We start from the raw sequence: 16,132 nt of genomic DNA on the forward strand, positions 1-16,132 counted from the left end.
TTAATATTTCAAGTTAGAACAACTAACAACTTTAAGTTGTTTATTAGTATTGCCAACAAAGGCTGATGAGCATCCGCAGTTCGAATGCTTTTTTATAAACAACGCCATTTTATTTTCTCCTGTTTCCCTCATTGTGATCGCTCTGGTAAGTGTAGTTCTATGTGTAATTCACGATATGATTTAAGTTTATTCACAATATGCGCTTTTGTACAACATAGCGGCAAGTTAGTCAGTTAAATTTCCCCGCCTGGTCTTATTGTTTCCTCAGGTCAGACGTCGCCTATTTTTTCTGCCTGACAGAGTAAATTAATCTCTCCGGTAGGTGCTGTTCTTTATATAATATTTACCATAAGAGTTGAAATGTGTTTGTTCAAAATATGTGCTTTTGTATGCCGTTTTAGAGTTGCCTCAGGCGGCGCCCAGTTAACGTTGGTCCGTCATTGTTTTCACTCCGGTAAGCGGTGGTTCTTTGTGTATCAATTTAAGCCATGATTTAAATGAAATTTTTTAGTTTTCATACTTTGTCTTCGAGTTGCCTGAGAAGGATCAGACGAGCGCAAGTTTTTTTTTTCCTCGACAGTGCAATCGCTCTGGCAGGTATTGTTCTATGCAGGCTATGAGAATAATTAACAGTAAGGTCTGAATGGTATTTGTTCACAATATGTGCTTCTGTACAACTGCTTAGGTGGCTCCAAAATTGTCAGTTCAACCTCTCCTGCTTCGTCTTCGAGAAGTCTTTAAGTCATTGGGTGGCTTTTTTTTCCCCAGACAGTATCATGACTTAGGTAAGCACTGTTTAATATATATTAAGTAAAGAGTTTTAATTATTGTTAAAGGGGGGGGGGGGGGGTGAAATGCTATTTCATGCATACTGAGTTTTTTACACTGTTAAAGAGTTGGATTCCCATGCTAAACATGGACAAAGTTTCAAAAATCAAGTTGTACGTTTGAAGGAGTATTTTTGTTCCAAAAATACCTCTTCCGGTTTATCACAAGTTTCGGAAAGTTTTTTCGAGTATGGGTCTGTGTGACGTTAGATGGAGCGGAATTTCCTTATATGGGTCCTAAAGGCACTTCTCCCGGAAGAGCGTGCACTCCCGTATAGCAGAGCAGAGACATTCACTGATCAGAGCGAGAGACCGAATTGTCACAAAAGAAGCGTGTTTTTAGTTGCCAGGGCAATACAACCCTGCACAGATTACAAAAAAAAAAAAAAAAAACAGCATTAAGGGACCAGTGGATGGAGTTTATTTTTACAGAGCATCAACGGAGTTGTGCAAGTGTTTTTGTTTGTTCCCTGCATTTCAAAGATGCTAGTTTTACAAACAAGGCCCAGTTTGACACCGGATTTGCATATCGTTTATTTCTTAAGGATAATGCAGTTATTTCTTAAGGATAATGCAGGGTCACGATCGTGTGTTGGAACCGCAGGCGGTGAGTAAAACTGCTTCAAATATCTCTGTGTTATTAACTTAGCTATCAGTGCGTAAGCACATCAAGTAAACAACATGCAATGTTGTCATCAAACTGCACTTTCCACATGTACAGCTTAAAAAAAAAAAAAAAAAAAAAAGACGACATAAAGTGGAACTTAGTCATTTTCCAAAACCGCTTAGCAAATATATGCAGTTTCAATACATACCACAGAGACGTCGTTGGTGATGCTGCTCTTGTTAAATTTCAGCCCCTGGATCTGATTCTGGATCATAAATATACGGCTGAATCTGACTGTTAGCCATGGTTTGTTTTGGATGATGGTTTTTTCCTCACGGTAATGTCACAGTTTCCAAATGCTCTCAACGCAAAAGCCTACTTGCGCTCCTGATTCTTTAGCTCTGCCCACACGTCACGCCTCCAGGCGCTCGTGTTTTTCCGGGAAAAATCGGTACAGACTATCTTTCTCTTATAAATATAATAAAACTAAAGACTTTTTGGAGTTATGAAGGATGCAGTACTACTCTATAGGTACTCAAGATTAACAGGATATTGAGTGAAAACGAGCATTTCACCCCCTCTTTAAGGATATAGAGTTTTCTTTATTTGTTTATAATATCGTCGCTGTCCGATGAAAACCACGTATGTCCATTTTGCCGATTTTGAGATTTTTTGACGGATTGAATGTCCAGGTTCATTTCCGTATACAGTATGCTTCACATATCTAAATGGCCAATGAAAAGTTGTGAAATCATGTCATCTGATTTTCACGTATATCCATTTGGTGTCAAAGCTGTCAATCACGCCGCGTATCTCCCGCCCTGTGGAAGCATCTCGCCGGTCTCGTAAAGTTTCATCGAAGCTCAGCACTGGATAGCCGAATAACACCGTGAGGTAAAGTAAATAAACATAGCCTGGTGAGACAATGACTTTCCTTCATCGAGGTAAACGTTTCCCCCCTGACGCCAGACGTACGTCTAGGAGTGACAAAATTACGGTAGGACTGTGCAAACAAAGTATCTGTCTAGCATTACCATGTCAGTGTTAGGGGTGTGACGGTTAGTATATAACCGTGAGTTGAACACCGTCATTAGAACTTTATAACCGCCAAAACCGTGTCACTAAAATATTTTTTACAAACATTTTTTATCAAAAATTATTTTCATTTTTTAGATAGGATCATCAGATGCGCAATATATCGGGAGACATGGTTTTTACCACTTAATGAAGTTTTGTAAATCGTCAGACATGATATTTACCACTTCATTTAATTTTGCTTTGTAGAAAACCTTTCTTAAAAACGAATTTCGTTTTGAACAAATTTTATCTTAATTTTAATAGATGTTTCATCAACCAATTGCATGTATTTTAATAAATAAAAAGCAAATATAGCAGACAATGATAACCGTGACATGGAAGCACTGTGAACTAGAGCGCATCTCATTGTAAATGAAATTCAGCGTAGGCCTATGCCTCATACTCTAGCATTAAATGTTTTTGCTGCATCTTTTCCAGAACAGACAATTGCTTTTTTTTTTTTTTTTTGCGGCTCGCATCAGCAAAGCATAGACCGCAAAACAATCAGCGGATGGCGGGCGGGTGCGGCTTTGAAATTTGCTAAAAAAAACTTTGGCTCGGATGATGAGTTTTGTGACAGATCTCCTTAATAAACGGAGGTCTGAAATCTCTGCCCCTTTACCGATCAGAGCGCGCGCTGAAACGGAGTTAACCCGCTATCTCCAAGATCAACCAATTGACTCTACGGCAGATCCACTAGCATGGTGGCGAGACAATATGAAACAAAATGAAACACGCTATGCCCCCCCCCCCCCCCCCCCCCCCCCCCCCCCCCCCCCGACGGTTATGTTTTGAACCGTCACATTTGACTCACGTCATAACTGTCATCACCAATTCTGAAACCGGCACACCCCTAGTCAGTGTATTGATTCATTGTCACTTCATAGTTTGCAAGAGACATTTAATAAATTTATAATTAATATTAAATAAACTAAGCGTATTTAATAAACTAAGACGTAGGCTATTTAATAAACTGAGCGTATTCATCTGTCAATATGAAACGTGACTTGGCCATTCTAATTAATGATCGGAAGAACGCGTATCGACCACCATTACTGTAAAATATGCACGTATGTCCATTTAAACTCAATTTTGGTCAAATGTGGATTATATCATTACACTGGCAAGAATATGGTTACATGTAAAGATGCCGTACCAAGTATGACAACGCTACATTCAACTGCTTTTGAAATACAGTGTTTTTTTCACTTCCTGAAAAGTAACCGTTTTGGACATACGTGAGTTTCATCGGGCAGCGACGATATGTTCATTTTGTACAGTTGTGTGGGTGCCTTTGAGTTTTGAATAAGGTTATTTAAGTTATAAGTGTATTATTTTTTATTTTTTTAAACAAATGTAACCGTATATAAGCTTGTGTGTTTTCGTCTCGAATATGTATTTTCTTCTTTTAACTTCTTTTAAATTTATGTGCTTATGTTTGCTTGGCGTGCTATACAATCTGTATGTTTTAAAAATGCAAATAACTTAAAAGCTTTTTTAAAGCTTAAATTCATAGTTTTTATATATACATTCTTTTAACCAATTTGCTTGCTTTTAGATAGTACTTTAAAGGGATAGTTCACCCAAAAATCATAATTATGTTATTAATAACTCACTCTCATGTAGTTCCAAACCTGTGAGACCTCCATTTAAGATATTTTATATTTAGTCTGAGAGCTCTCAGACCCTCCATTGAAGCTGTGTGAACGGTCTACTGTCCATGTCCAGAAAGGTAAGAAAAACATCATAAAAGTAGTACATGTGACATCAGAGTGTCAGTTAGAATTTTTTGAAGCATCAAAAATGGAAGCTTTAGCCTAAGTTCTGCCAGGAAGACTCAATCACTTTGTCACTAATTACCTTCATCATTATCCAATCACGTCGTACTCCTACTTACACATGTTTGAGTTCGCAGATGCCGACGCGACAACAATGGCAGATTCCAACGCGATTGTTCCTTGCTCAAGCTGTTGCATTATTCATTTACTTGCAGTTTGTGTCCTGCAAACTATCGAGAGTTTGACGTTCCTCTAAGATGCACACAGGATCGTTGGCTTTGCTCCGTGTCGCGGTGATTATCTGCGGTCGTTCGTGTTGGATGATCTACAAGCTTTTCTCGGCAGAGGTGTTGGAACATTGGCGGAGTTCCGTGTGCTTTCCAGGGTTGCCAGGTTTTCTCAAAACCGCCAGTTACTTCCAAAAAATAGCCCAATCGCGTTTCAAAAGGGATTTATCGGTAGAATTCACATTCTAGGGGCTATATATGACACTATTGGGTTCACCTCAAACCCCGGACAGAAAAAGAAACCCGCAGCAAAAAAAAAAAAACGGTCTTGGCAACGCCTGTGCTTTCCGACATGTCGCGTCAGTGCTGCTCGGGTCTCAACACCTGAAAAGACTTTGGTCTCAATCAACAAATATTTCATCTGTACGCTCACGTGAACCTGCACGAATGAAGTCTCTCCGGACCAGCAGACAGAATCAAGGCTGCCGGTCTTTTTCGGCATCTCGCCTCCATCACTTCATCAGTCTACAGCATTAGAAGTATAATTTTGTTCTATGCACTTGTGGCGCTTGGGCATTTATTTTTTCCTCTGCAAGGATTTATACTCACACTTTCTACATAAAGCACTGGGCATTTCGTGCTTGTTTATCTAGCAGACTCTATGCACTGCATAATTAAGATGTTGATCATAGTGCATGCAATGTTCTGAATAACTCCTTCGTAATGAGGCATTTTAAGGCTCGTAATAAAAGCTACAATCATTTATACTGTTAAAGCTAAAAAAAAAAGTATATATATATATATATATATATATATGCTTCGTCTAGCACACTTAAGATTCGTTGTTTTAATCCTATGCTTTAATCTTTGTTTTTTCAGTTATTGTTTCATTTGCGTCTGTTCCTGAAATGCTTCATACTCGAATGGGATTCTATGGTTGCAGATGCAGGGAACCGCTGCTCTCACCTCATATTTACATGGCTTACTTTTGGACTAGCGCTATTAGGAACACTAGATCTACCAAGCTGATGCGTATATGGACCCTTTCATTTGAGTCGTAGGTAAGATTTGGCTCAATGCTCAGCAGGCATCTTAAAGTCCACGTGACATGGTAGTTGCTGCTGACTTTATTCTGAGTAGTGACATATCTCCAGTTTAAACCGAATATTAATTAGCAGGCATGGTTTGTTTGCGCTCCTGGTCTCCGTCTCACTCATAGCAAACTAACGGCTGGAGGGGCGTGTTAAGGAGGTTCTGCACATGCTGTCAAACTGACGTCATCAGAAAAATTATGCATTACTGAGTGGAAATGTTCAGATTTCTTGTTGTCTACATCAAGATTAGCAATGTGTGCTAGTAAGCTTAAGTCAATTCGATTTATGCTGATTTAAGCTACAATCAAGGCTTGTTTATTTCGCACATCTACTGGTGTCGGTTCATTCTGTCTCTCATAACATCAACTTCAGTCTTACTTGGCTGTTGTGGCCTTCACTTTACACTTTCAAACTTTCAGACAGCTGTGCCCCTCAGCCAACCCGGATCCTTCAATCTGCCCTCCGTTAGCAGACATAATACTAAACTAAATGACCTGCTCACGTCAGCTAGAAGTCTAAAGGCGTCGCTCTCTCTACAATCAAGCCTACACGTCTGCATGGTCCGCTTTCTAATGTTTTTCCTTCCAAATTCTGTGTTTCCTATTCTAATTTCTACCGTTTGCTCCTTTCTCGTCTTTAATTTTAAAAAATCGCAATCTTAAAATTTCTCTATTCGCAGACTCCTTGCCAGCATCCAATTCTACGCTAAATTTTATAATCCTAATTTTCAAAGCCTTTTCTGAATATTCCTTTCTATTACTACTTAAGGGGTTAGCTAAATCTTCCAACAAAATTAAAGACCAACGTCTGCCTATTACCCTGCCCATATTGCAAAAATTAATTACTTCCGTCCGCTATGGCCTTCTTATTAAGTACCTCAATATTCTTCTCGAGGCAGTGTTTTATCTGCCTTCTACGGGTTTATGCGTCCAGGGGAATTCACTTAAAAACTCATCAATTTGATCCTGCTCACGGCATTTCCTTTCCGATCTACGATTCGGACCTAAATTCTTCACACTCTTCCTCAAGCACTCAAAACCGATGTGCAAGGTTCTGGTGTCACCTTAACAAATTCAAAAATCAATAATAAATTCTGTCCCTTCTCTGCATGGTGAAATTTCTTAAAATCAGACCTCGAACTTCTAAAAACGCACCACTCTCTATTTCACTCTATTTTAACGGAGCACCCCTTTCCAAGGCCTGTTTTAGAACTCCCTTAACCACTGTTCTCAAAAGCTGCAGTCTATCCCCCTCTCTCTATACTGGCCATTCTTTCTGAATTTGGGCAGGTACTTCAGCAGCTGAATGAGGCATCTCTACATCAGCTATTAAGATCATGGGCAGATGGTCTTCCTCAGCATTTGAATCATACATCAGACCTGATTCATAAACAATTCTCGAAGCTCCGCAAGCTCTCCAGTAACTAATCGGGTAAATTCATGCAACTACTGGTGGTGGTGTTACTATATCTGTATGGTCTATCAAGGCCTGTATATGTCTGGACTTTTGTGGCTATTTCTGTACGGTCTTTCGAGGCCTGTCTGTGTCTGCCTATCGTGGCTGTCTGTGTCTGGCCTATCGTGGCTATTTCTGTACGGTCTATCGAGGCCCGTCTGCCTATTGTGGCTGTCTGCGTCTGGCCTATCGTGGCTATTTCTGTACGGTCTATCGAGGCCTGTCCGTGTCTGCCTATTGTGGCTGTCTGCGTCTGGCCTATCGTGGCTATTTCTGTACGGTCTATTGAGACCTGTCCATGTCTGGCTATCATGGCTATTTTTCTGTACGGTCTATCGAGGCTGTCTGCCTATTGTGGCTGTCTGCGTCTGGCCTATCGTGGCTATTTCTGTACGGTCTATTGGGGCCTGTCTGTGTCTGCCTATCGTGGCTGTCTGTGTCTGGCCTATCGCGGCTATTTCTGTATGGTCTATTGAGGCCTGTATATGTCTGATTTAAAAAAAAAAAAATAATTGAGGTTTAATTTAACGTCATCATACTGATCTTGCTAACTCTCTCTTTATATTTTTCAGGAATCTTAGGATTCACAACTGGTGGGTATACTTTATTTTGGTGGGAAGGCTGGCCCTGTCTGGAGGTCTCATAATCCACCTAATTTTGGGGGTCGGCTGCGCCCCTGCCTTCGTCTTCAGGGAGGAAATGCAGATTCGCTACCCTCGTATTGCGAACCATGGACGGGGCCTTCCGCCAAAGAAATTTATAATTGTGCTTGCTGAGCTGTCAATAAATGTATGCTTCGTACATCATTTCATCTCCCGAGTCTTTCTGGTAGAAATACATTTGGTCCAAAAATAGCAAAAACTATGACTTTATTCAACATTGTCTTCTCTTCCGTGTCTGTTGTGAGAGAGAGTTAAAGACAAAGCAGTTTGTGATATCCGGTTCGCGAATGAATCATTCGATGTAACCGGATCCTTTTGAACCAGTTCACCAAATTGAACGGAATCGTTTAAAACGTTTTTTTGAAATTGTGACTGACTCCCTCTGAGTCAGAATAAACCAATATCCCGGAGTAATTAATGTACTCAAGCAGTACCCTGACTGAACTGCTGTGAAGAGAGAACTGAAGATGATCACCGAGCCGAGCCAGATAACGAACAAAACATTGACTTGTCTGTTTTCGATCACCAGTAGTTATTTCGGACAGTTTGATTCAATAAACCGGAAAAATTTTGTGTATAGTTGACTTAGTCATAAGTTGGGCCAACTTAAAATTTTAAGTCAACTAAACACAAAATTTAAAGTTTAACTAAGTTAAATTAATTTAATATATTATGTTGATTGGACATGCACAAAAGTTTGTACAACTAATTGACCTTTAAGTTGAGCAAACTCAAAAATCTGCTTAAGTTTGTTGCCTTCAAATTTTAAGTTGGCCCAACTTTTGATTTTTTTACAGTGTACTCATCTATCTACTTACGATTCATCCATTTATGTCTGTATGTTTGTCTATCTGCCATCTATGCAACAAAAGTACCTAACGTTTTATCTTCCCATCTACCCATAACCATTTATCTACCATCCATCTACCTACCATCCATACATGTCCGCATGTTTGTCTGTCTAACCATCTACCCACCTACCTAACCATTTATCTTCCCATCTACCAATATAACCATTTATCTACCATCTAATCATTTAGCTATCTTCAGTACCTACCCATCCATTCAAGTTGGTATGTTTGTCTGTCTACCCATGTACCCACCCACCCACCTAACCATCCATACATCCATGAAAACATCTCACTAAATAAAGAATTCTAACAAAGAGAATCACTTTGTCAGCATGCTGTTGAGAGTGCAGTTAGGGAATATATGATAAAATACAGCAAAAAAATAAAAAAAAGCCACAGGGTTGCTTGGATATTAAGTCTGGTTGCAATTTCCTGGAAATATAGTATAAATGATTTATTAGTCGACAGAAATAGAACTTGCTCACAACAGACAGCTTGCACCTTGCATGAGATGTTTTCTAAATGTACACATTCCATATCTCACGATTTTATAAGATATGCAGCCTTTAGACAGAAATGCACCCTGAGTCAGTTTCACATGACAAAACCTCTATCTATTTTGCAATTAATAGCATGTTTCAAGCAAAGACACGCATACTAGCTAGATTAACCAAATATATGATCTTTACATTAACGCTCCCCCTTGATGGTTAGATTCCTGTATTGAGACGTTTTCTAGGTCACGGAAGCTGTGCATGTTAATTTGTTCTTTTGCTCAGAGGGGAAAATTGTCATTCTCACCACTAAATGGGTCATGGTAAACAAGAGGTTTAGCTAATCCTCACATTGCACAATAAACAACTTCCCCTATAAAAATATTTGGTGTCTTGAGATAAGGCACCAATTGATGTCAACAGTCTTAAATTGTCTTAATCATACCTGTAATTACTTAATACCATCAGATAAAATAATTAATCTGAAATATCTGAACAAATTATTTAAAATAAATGAGAAGTGATGACATGCTCCAGCTTATAAGTCATAAAAAGGAACAAAGACACACACACACACACAAAAAAAACATAGCAAAGAAGCAAAGAATAGAGCTACACTTTGACATTTAGAGTGTTTTTTCATGCACATCATTCTAAATGCTGATTTACATCATTAGCTTCAACGGCACTTATATTTGAGGCAAAATGTATGCAAAAATGTATACACATAATATCATGGGTCGTGCATAACTACTCAATATACTAAGAAACAGTCTTCGATCAATCTGCACCACATCTGTGGTTGGGACTTGCTATGTAAGCATTATAATATCGGCAATATTGGTTTTCCTGTTCTCTTTTTCCATGGTTGCTGTCCCCATTTTAGAACCCGCATTTGATTTGTGATTTTGCAATGTGCAACTGATCTTATCGCTCACTATATAAGGCCCTGCACTGCTAAAGCAAACATATGTGACTGACCGAAATGCGCTGCATAATGTCTCTGTTCACCATCACTCTCATCAGCAGCGTTCTTCTGAGCCTGTTCCCTCACACTCCAGAAGCATGTAAGTTTCTTTATGGAGATCTTTCTGCTTTTGCATTGTTTTGGTCATTGCTGTGAATTTTGCTGACATTTTTGGTGTTGTTTTAATGGGTACTGTAGTTCTATGACTATGATTGTAAGAAAATGTTATGTGTGATGTCAGATGGGCCGCTGAACTATGCCTGTTGTGTGAAATACACTCAAAATCCTTTGCCCTTTGGTGTGATCAAGGGCTTCATGGAGCAGAAATCCACTGAGGTGTGTCGCATAGATGCCATCATGTGAGTCACTGTAACCCCCGACCGCAGGAATGAGTCAGGGTTCACACATTTACCCACACAATGTGGTTGCACAAAAATAGACACATTTAACCATACATTTAAATATGAGGGTGCACAGCCGATATCAAAATCCCACAGCATTAGTTAACACAAGACATACAGTGGGGTACAAATATATGATACAACATAGAACAATCTGTGACCTCATCTAATAATAATACATATTATAATAAAAAAGTATACTATTAGAAATATAATGTCAAATCTGAATGTTTTGGATACCATGAGGAAGGCTCTATGGCTGAAAGGTATCGGTATTGTTTACATTGTAAACAATATGGACAGACTCTAAAATTAAAAAATAATAATAATAATAATTAAATAATTAACGCAAATTGTTATGTTGAGAATATATTTTTCAATGAAAAATAAATACAGTAAGTAAAACCACTAAATTAACATCACGCAAATATATAATACACTATTGCTCAAATAGGCCTGGTTTTTATCTCTCTTATGTTTTTTAAATACAGTAATATTGTGAAATATTATAAAAATGTAAAATACATGTTTAAATTATATTTAAATATTATATTTAATATTTAAATATATTTTAAAATATCAATTATCCCTGTCATGGCAAATTTGAATTAGAATTTTCAGTGTTACATGATTCTCCAAATACTTCAAATATTTTGTGTAATATTTTTCAAATTCACGATTCTTTGATAAACAGACAGTTAAAAATAAGAATTATTTATTTATTTATTTATTTGTTTGTTTATTTATTTATGCATCCTTGATGAATAAATTTAATAATTTCTTCTTTTTTTTAAATCTTATTTACGCCATACTCTTGAATGACAGTTTAATATATAATCTGTAATATTCAAATGAATTTAAAATCTGACTTTTGGTTCTGATTATATTGATAGAAAGAGACAACTGCCTGTGAGATCTATTAATAATCATAATAAGCTGTCTCCAGAAGAAAGTTTGCCTTAATTGGTTTCTAAAACGATCTTTCTCTTCAAGCTTTATCACCAAGAACAACAAGAAGGTATGTGCGAGCATTAAGGATCAGTGGGTGAGAACAGCACTTGCGCGTCTGAGGTAAGAAGAACCAAGAGTGTGACATTTAAACAAGTCACCTCAAACCTGTTGGCATACAATGGCGACATTCAAGCTGAAATTCACTATCACAGAGCAGTAAATAATGTGACAAACTGAAATGTATTTATTTTTATGATGGCCAAAGTAACAAATGACTACAATTTATATTTTCTGTGTAGGTCCAAATTAGAGAAAATGACTGAAGAGGGAAATCAGCTTCTCACCACTGCTGGATCGAAACGCTAGATTCCCACAACCACCAACAGCTCATGAAGATTTTGCAAATAACGTGGCTTTAAAAAAAATGTATAACATATGAAGGAAGATTCTATTAATTACTGATGATTATCCTCGTACATCATGCTTTAAATTCTATTCTGACTATATATCCTTAAGAATAATAATAATAATAATAATGATAAAAACTGTTTGATACATAACTATATTTTTCTACATTTTATTATATAATTCAGTCTGTAATGATGTACAGATTTGTCTTAAACAGCAATAATGAAAGAAAAAAAAAACATTAAAAGTGAAATAAAAGTATTTTTCTTTGCATGCTGCTTACTGTAAAAGAAACTCCTAGCTGGGAGAGAATAGTAAACAAAATTCCAAAGATAGTTTAAGTATAGTACAAAATGATTACTTTTGTATTTTAGAACAAACCACAAAAAAAGGTGTAAAAGGTGTGAAGAGGTGTAAGCTGTTCTGATAAATCTGAGACTAAATTCGTAATTTCATTTCTGTCCTTCTTGATCCTTGGAGGCCAGAGTACAGGTGTCCCAATGTTAATATTGCTCATCAGCTAAAAGAATGAGAAAGTGAGTGAAAAATGATAAAACATCAGTTAAATTCTCCTAACTTCTGATTTGCTCTTAGTAAGTTTTAATGACACAAACTGACTTAGTAAAATAAGTTTTTAAAGGTTTTAAAGGCTTCTATTATAACCTGAAGATACTCCTCGACGTTGATGGGATTGTGCTGACGACTGTCTAAACGGTCAAACATTGCTATGTGTCGCTTAGGAAAAGTGTCATTCTGAAAGATGTCAAGAATCTAATTGCTGTCCCAGATTTAATGACAAGATGGTAAAGGGAAAAAAAAAGATGATATTAATGATTTGTGGGGAATTACATCTTGTGAAATTAAAGAGTGCTGCCACCTAGATCTTAAAGCAATGCTGTTAGAGATTCTTTTGACAGATACATATCTAGGTTGACTTTTGAAAATGCATTGGTGGGAATCTATCACTAGTAAAGAAGATAGCCTTGATCTGACAAAAACCTCAAACTGATATCTTATTCCTCCTTCAGCTTTTCAATCACTCCACTCCAGTGACGTCTATATTCTGAAAAACATGTGATTTTCTGAAAGATGTCATCATCATCACCATGTGGATCGATATTATGCAGTTTCTACTATGAACACTTACATTAGACATAAAATGTTGGCTGGGCTGCAATTCATAACAGCTTAAAATATGTTGGGATAACATAAATATCTAACTCAATTTAACTAAACTAAAGTTAACTTAACTTATAATTGAAACTTGAAATTTATTCTAAAGTTAAATTTTAAATTGTGATGACTAATCACCGCAATCATTTTTTTAAATTTTGGAAATTCTGATGCTCATACCATTAAACATGGCCATTTCCTTTTTGGAGCACATATTCTGCCAATGCATGGTTTCACAGAACTTCACATTAATTACATGACACTCCAATTAATTACATGACACACAAAACTAGCTCCGATCTCCTCAACAGGATAATGATCTTGAGTATCAACGGTTAATTCAAAATCTCCGGCCACTGACCCTCTATAAGCGCAGAATCGGAGAGATCGAATAACTCAGGCGTTTGCAGCAGTGGAAATACAAAAAATTACCCCATCATCATCTGTTGTGGTCAATCTGTCATTGTCAATTATTTGTTTATTTGTTTGATTAGGAAACCACAGGGAATTAATACGTGTGCAGCTGAGGAAACGCACCTAAAGAAATCACGTCCAAGTAACTGCTTTGATGAGAATGAGAACTTTTTATTGTGCTCTGATGAACTGTACATGCAACATTATTAACGTGAGTGAAGTTAATAACGAATGACTCGTTAATGAAGGTACATTTCTAGAAATTAATAGCAAGGCTGTTTAAAACTAGGGTGAATGGAGAAACAAAAAATATACCAGCCAGTTGTTAGAAATGCATCCATAAGTTATCTGTTCAACAGAAAGGTAGCCTGTCTGAAAGGAGGGTTTAAACAAGGACATTCTGAATAGAGTGGGGGAACTATGACTTGACTTTGAATGCCACTTGGCTGTTAGGGTTAGCATCAAACTGGTTCCCTTGACAAAAAGCCAATAGGATATTTCCATAGGCTTTTGGATTATCGCAAAAAAAAAAAAAAAAATAAGCTGCCAGAAGTTAAAAGGTAAACTTAGGCTGTAAAAGAACAACAGCACCATGGTTGCTAAGGTGCATTAAGCGTCAATAAATCCTTAATAATATTAATATTTTAATTAAAAATCCATGTCTATTTAATAAAATTCTACTTGATTTAATCTATTAAATAACAGTAGAGTGAGTGAGTTTTAGGATATGGTAAAATTAAATTTATTTTAGTGAATAAAGTAGTGATGGGTCATTAATGTCACTTGGGAAGAATGACTCGTTTTGGGGAGTGATTCGTTCATTCACACATGCGCAAAGGGAATGGAGACTCTTGCTTTCATTAGAGCTAAAGTCTTTATCATTGACAACTGCGCTCCTGACGGCTTCGGCTTCGGTTAAGAGGGTCGGGTACCTGCAGGCATTTTCAGTTGACTAAGCATTCCTTGAATTTGGATACGTGCCCAAAGTTCCTACCACTCCTTTTAGAGATTAGTTGGTGAACTTGCAAGTACCGGCCCCAGAGGAGGCAGACCCAGTCCTGGTGCTGCTCTGTCCAGTATGTGTCCTCTGCACTTACGTAGACAGACCTCAGTGCTTCAGAACTCCAGACCAGCTCTTTGTTTGTTACAGAAGGGCTGGATCGACCGGGAGGTTCGCGCTGAAGCCACCGAGCCGCCCACGGTCCCGGTGCATCTGCTATTGCACAAGATGGGACCCCAGGACGATCCGGAAGCATTCCTGGAGCCCTTCCAGAAGTCGGCCGGAATGTGCGGGTGGCCCCGCGAACAGTGGCCTGTGCACCTAATCCCCCTGCTCTCGACGACCTGAAGAGGGCCATCATCCAGCGGGTCGGCGGGAGCCCCGAGTAACATCGCCAGCGCTTCCGGTCCCTGGACTTGGGGGAAGCTGGTCGGCCCTTCGCGATGGCCCAACAGCTCCGGGAGTGGCAGCTGGCCTAGGGAAGTGACGTGGAACACGTCATCGACATGGTGGTGCTGGAGCAGTTCATCGCTCGGCTGCCAAAGAAGACTGCCGAGTGGGTTCTAGTGCCACCGTCCCACGTCGCTGGACTCTGCCATCCACCTGGATGGCGTGCCCAGGGGTCAGCGAACCCCTACCCTCTTTCTCTCTCTCTCCTTCTCTCCCCTCCTTCTGTCTCTCGCCCTGTCCCTCTCCCTAGGGCCCGGCCACCCAGCGCACCTCGAATCACCGCCCAGGGTTGTAATGGAATATCCGGTAATGCCTGTTGTTATCCAATTTCGGGGTCAAAAGCATAGCGTCGAGGTGGCCGTTAGTCCACACCTCCGGCATCTGATAATTTTGGGTATGAATTGGCCTGCTTTCATGGCTCTATTGGGGTCTCTGTGCGCGGATGTCTCTTGAGGAAATAAGGCCCGGAACGGGGGTGCGTGGGTGCAGGTGGGAGAAACTGAGCCGGGACTGCCGGGCCCTGCTCCAGGGGAACCACGTGAAATCGAGAGATGGGGTCTCTCAGAGCACAATGACTTTCCCCTGGAGCAGTCTTGGGATGAAATATTGAAACATGCATTCCAACAGGTCCGTACCATCGACGGCCAGCTTCTCCAGCCTACCCAAACGCTCTCCTATCGGTATTTTGCCATTTTAAAAGATTGGTTGTATCGTGTGACCCAAGACGCTCGGACAAAAGAAGATATAACCCAATTGTTAGTTCCAAGGAGCCACAGGGAAATGCTTTTCCAAGCGGCTCATTCTAATCCAATGGCGGGCCACTTGGGACAGGCTGCCACACTAAATCGCCTCTTGACCCATTTTTTTTGGCCGGGCAGTCACGAGAATGTGCGCAGGTGGTGCGTGTCTTGTCCTGAATGCCAGTTGGTAAACCCACCTGCCACCCCAAAAGCGCCATTGCGCCCCCTCCCATTAATGCAGGCCCCATTCGAGGGAATAGGTATGGACCTCATCGGGCCATTAAAGGGATCCGCAAGGGGACATCGTTTTGCATTAATCATAGTCGATTATGCAACACGATATCCTGAAGCAGTGGCCCTCCGCAACATTTCAGTTAGACAGTTAGAACCCTTGTTGTTCACTGTGCGAGAGGTCCCGCAAGCCTCCATGGGGTTTTCCCCTTCGAGCTTCTCTACGGACGGCAGCCCCGCGGGGTGCTGGATGTCCTGAGAGAAACTTGGGAGGAGGGACCATCTCAAAGCAAAAATGAAAAACGAGCCCGATAGTTTTGGTTCC

The 16,132-nt window shown here is 39.4% G+C and overlaps 1 protein-coding gene and 1 long non-coding RNA gene across 2 annotated transcripts; both read left to right on the forward strand.

Moving 5' to 3' along the window:
• Window positions 1-5,391: 5,391 nt before the first annotated feature.
• Window positions 5,392-7,871, forward strand: LOC127951602 (uncharacterized). Its single transcript, XR_008152675.1, has 2 exons — window positions 5,392-5,577; window positions 7,638-7,871. It is a non-coding gene; the product is annotated as an uncharacterized LOC127951602 (long non-coding RNA).
• A 2,104-nt stretch (window positions 7,872-9,975) lies between these two features.
• LOC127951417 (C-C motif chemokine 20) lies at window positions 9,976-12,060 on the forward strand. Its single transcript, XM_052549301.1, has 4 exons — window positions 9,976-10,139; window positions 10,281-10,398; window positions 11,434-11,511; window positions 11,691-12,060. Exons 1-4 carry the CDS (start codon window positions 10,058-10,060, stop codon window positions 11,755-11,757), a joined length of 345 nt encoding a protein of 114 aa, XP_052405261.1. The 5' UTR covers window positions 9,976-10,057; the 3' UTR covers window positions 11,758-12,060.
• Window positions 12,061-16,132: the final 4,072 nt, after the last annotated feature.

Source organism: Carassius gibelio, chromosome B2, assembly GCF_023724105.1.
Source record: "Carassius gibelio isolate Cgi1373 ecotype wild population from Czech Republic chromosome B2, carGib1.2-hapl.c, whole genome shotgun sequence".
NCBI classification, from domain to species: domain Eukaryota; kingdom Metazoa; phylum Chordata; class Actinopteri; order Cypriniformes; family Cyprinidae; genus Carassius; species Carassius gibelio.

Coding starts and splice junctions, on each gene's coding strand:
- LOC127951417 (XM_052549301.1), top strand. CDS start 10,058: ATGCGCTGCATAATGTCTCTGTTCACCATCACTCTCATCAGCAGCGTT. Junction 10,399..11,433: donor TGTCGCATAGATGCCATCAT/GTGAGTCACTGT, acceptor TTTCTCTTCAAG/CTTTATCACCAAGAACAACA. Junction 11,512..11,690: donor ACAGCACTTGCGCGTCTGAG/GTAAGAAGAACC, acceptor TTTTCTGTGTAG/GTCCAAATTAGAGAAAATGA.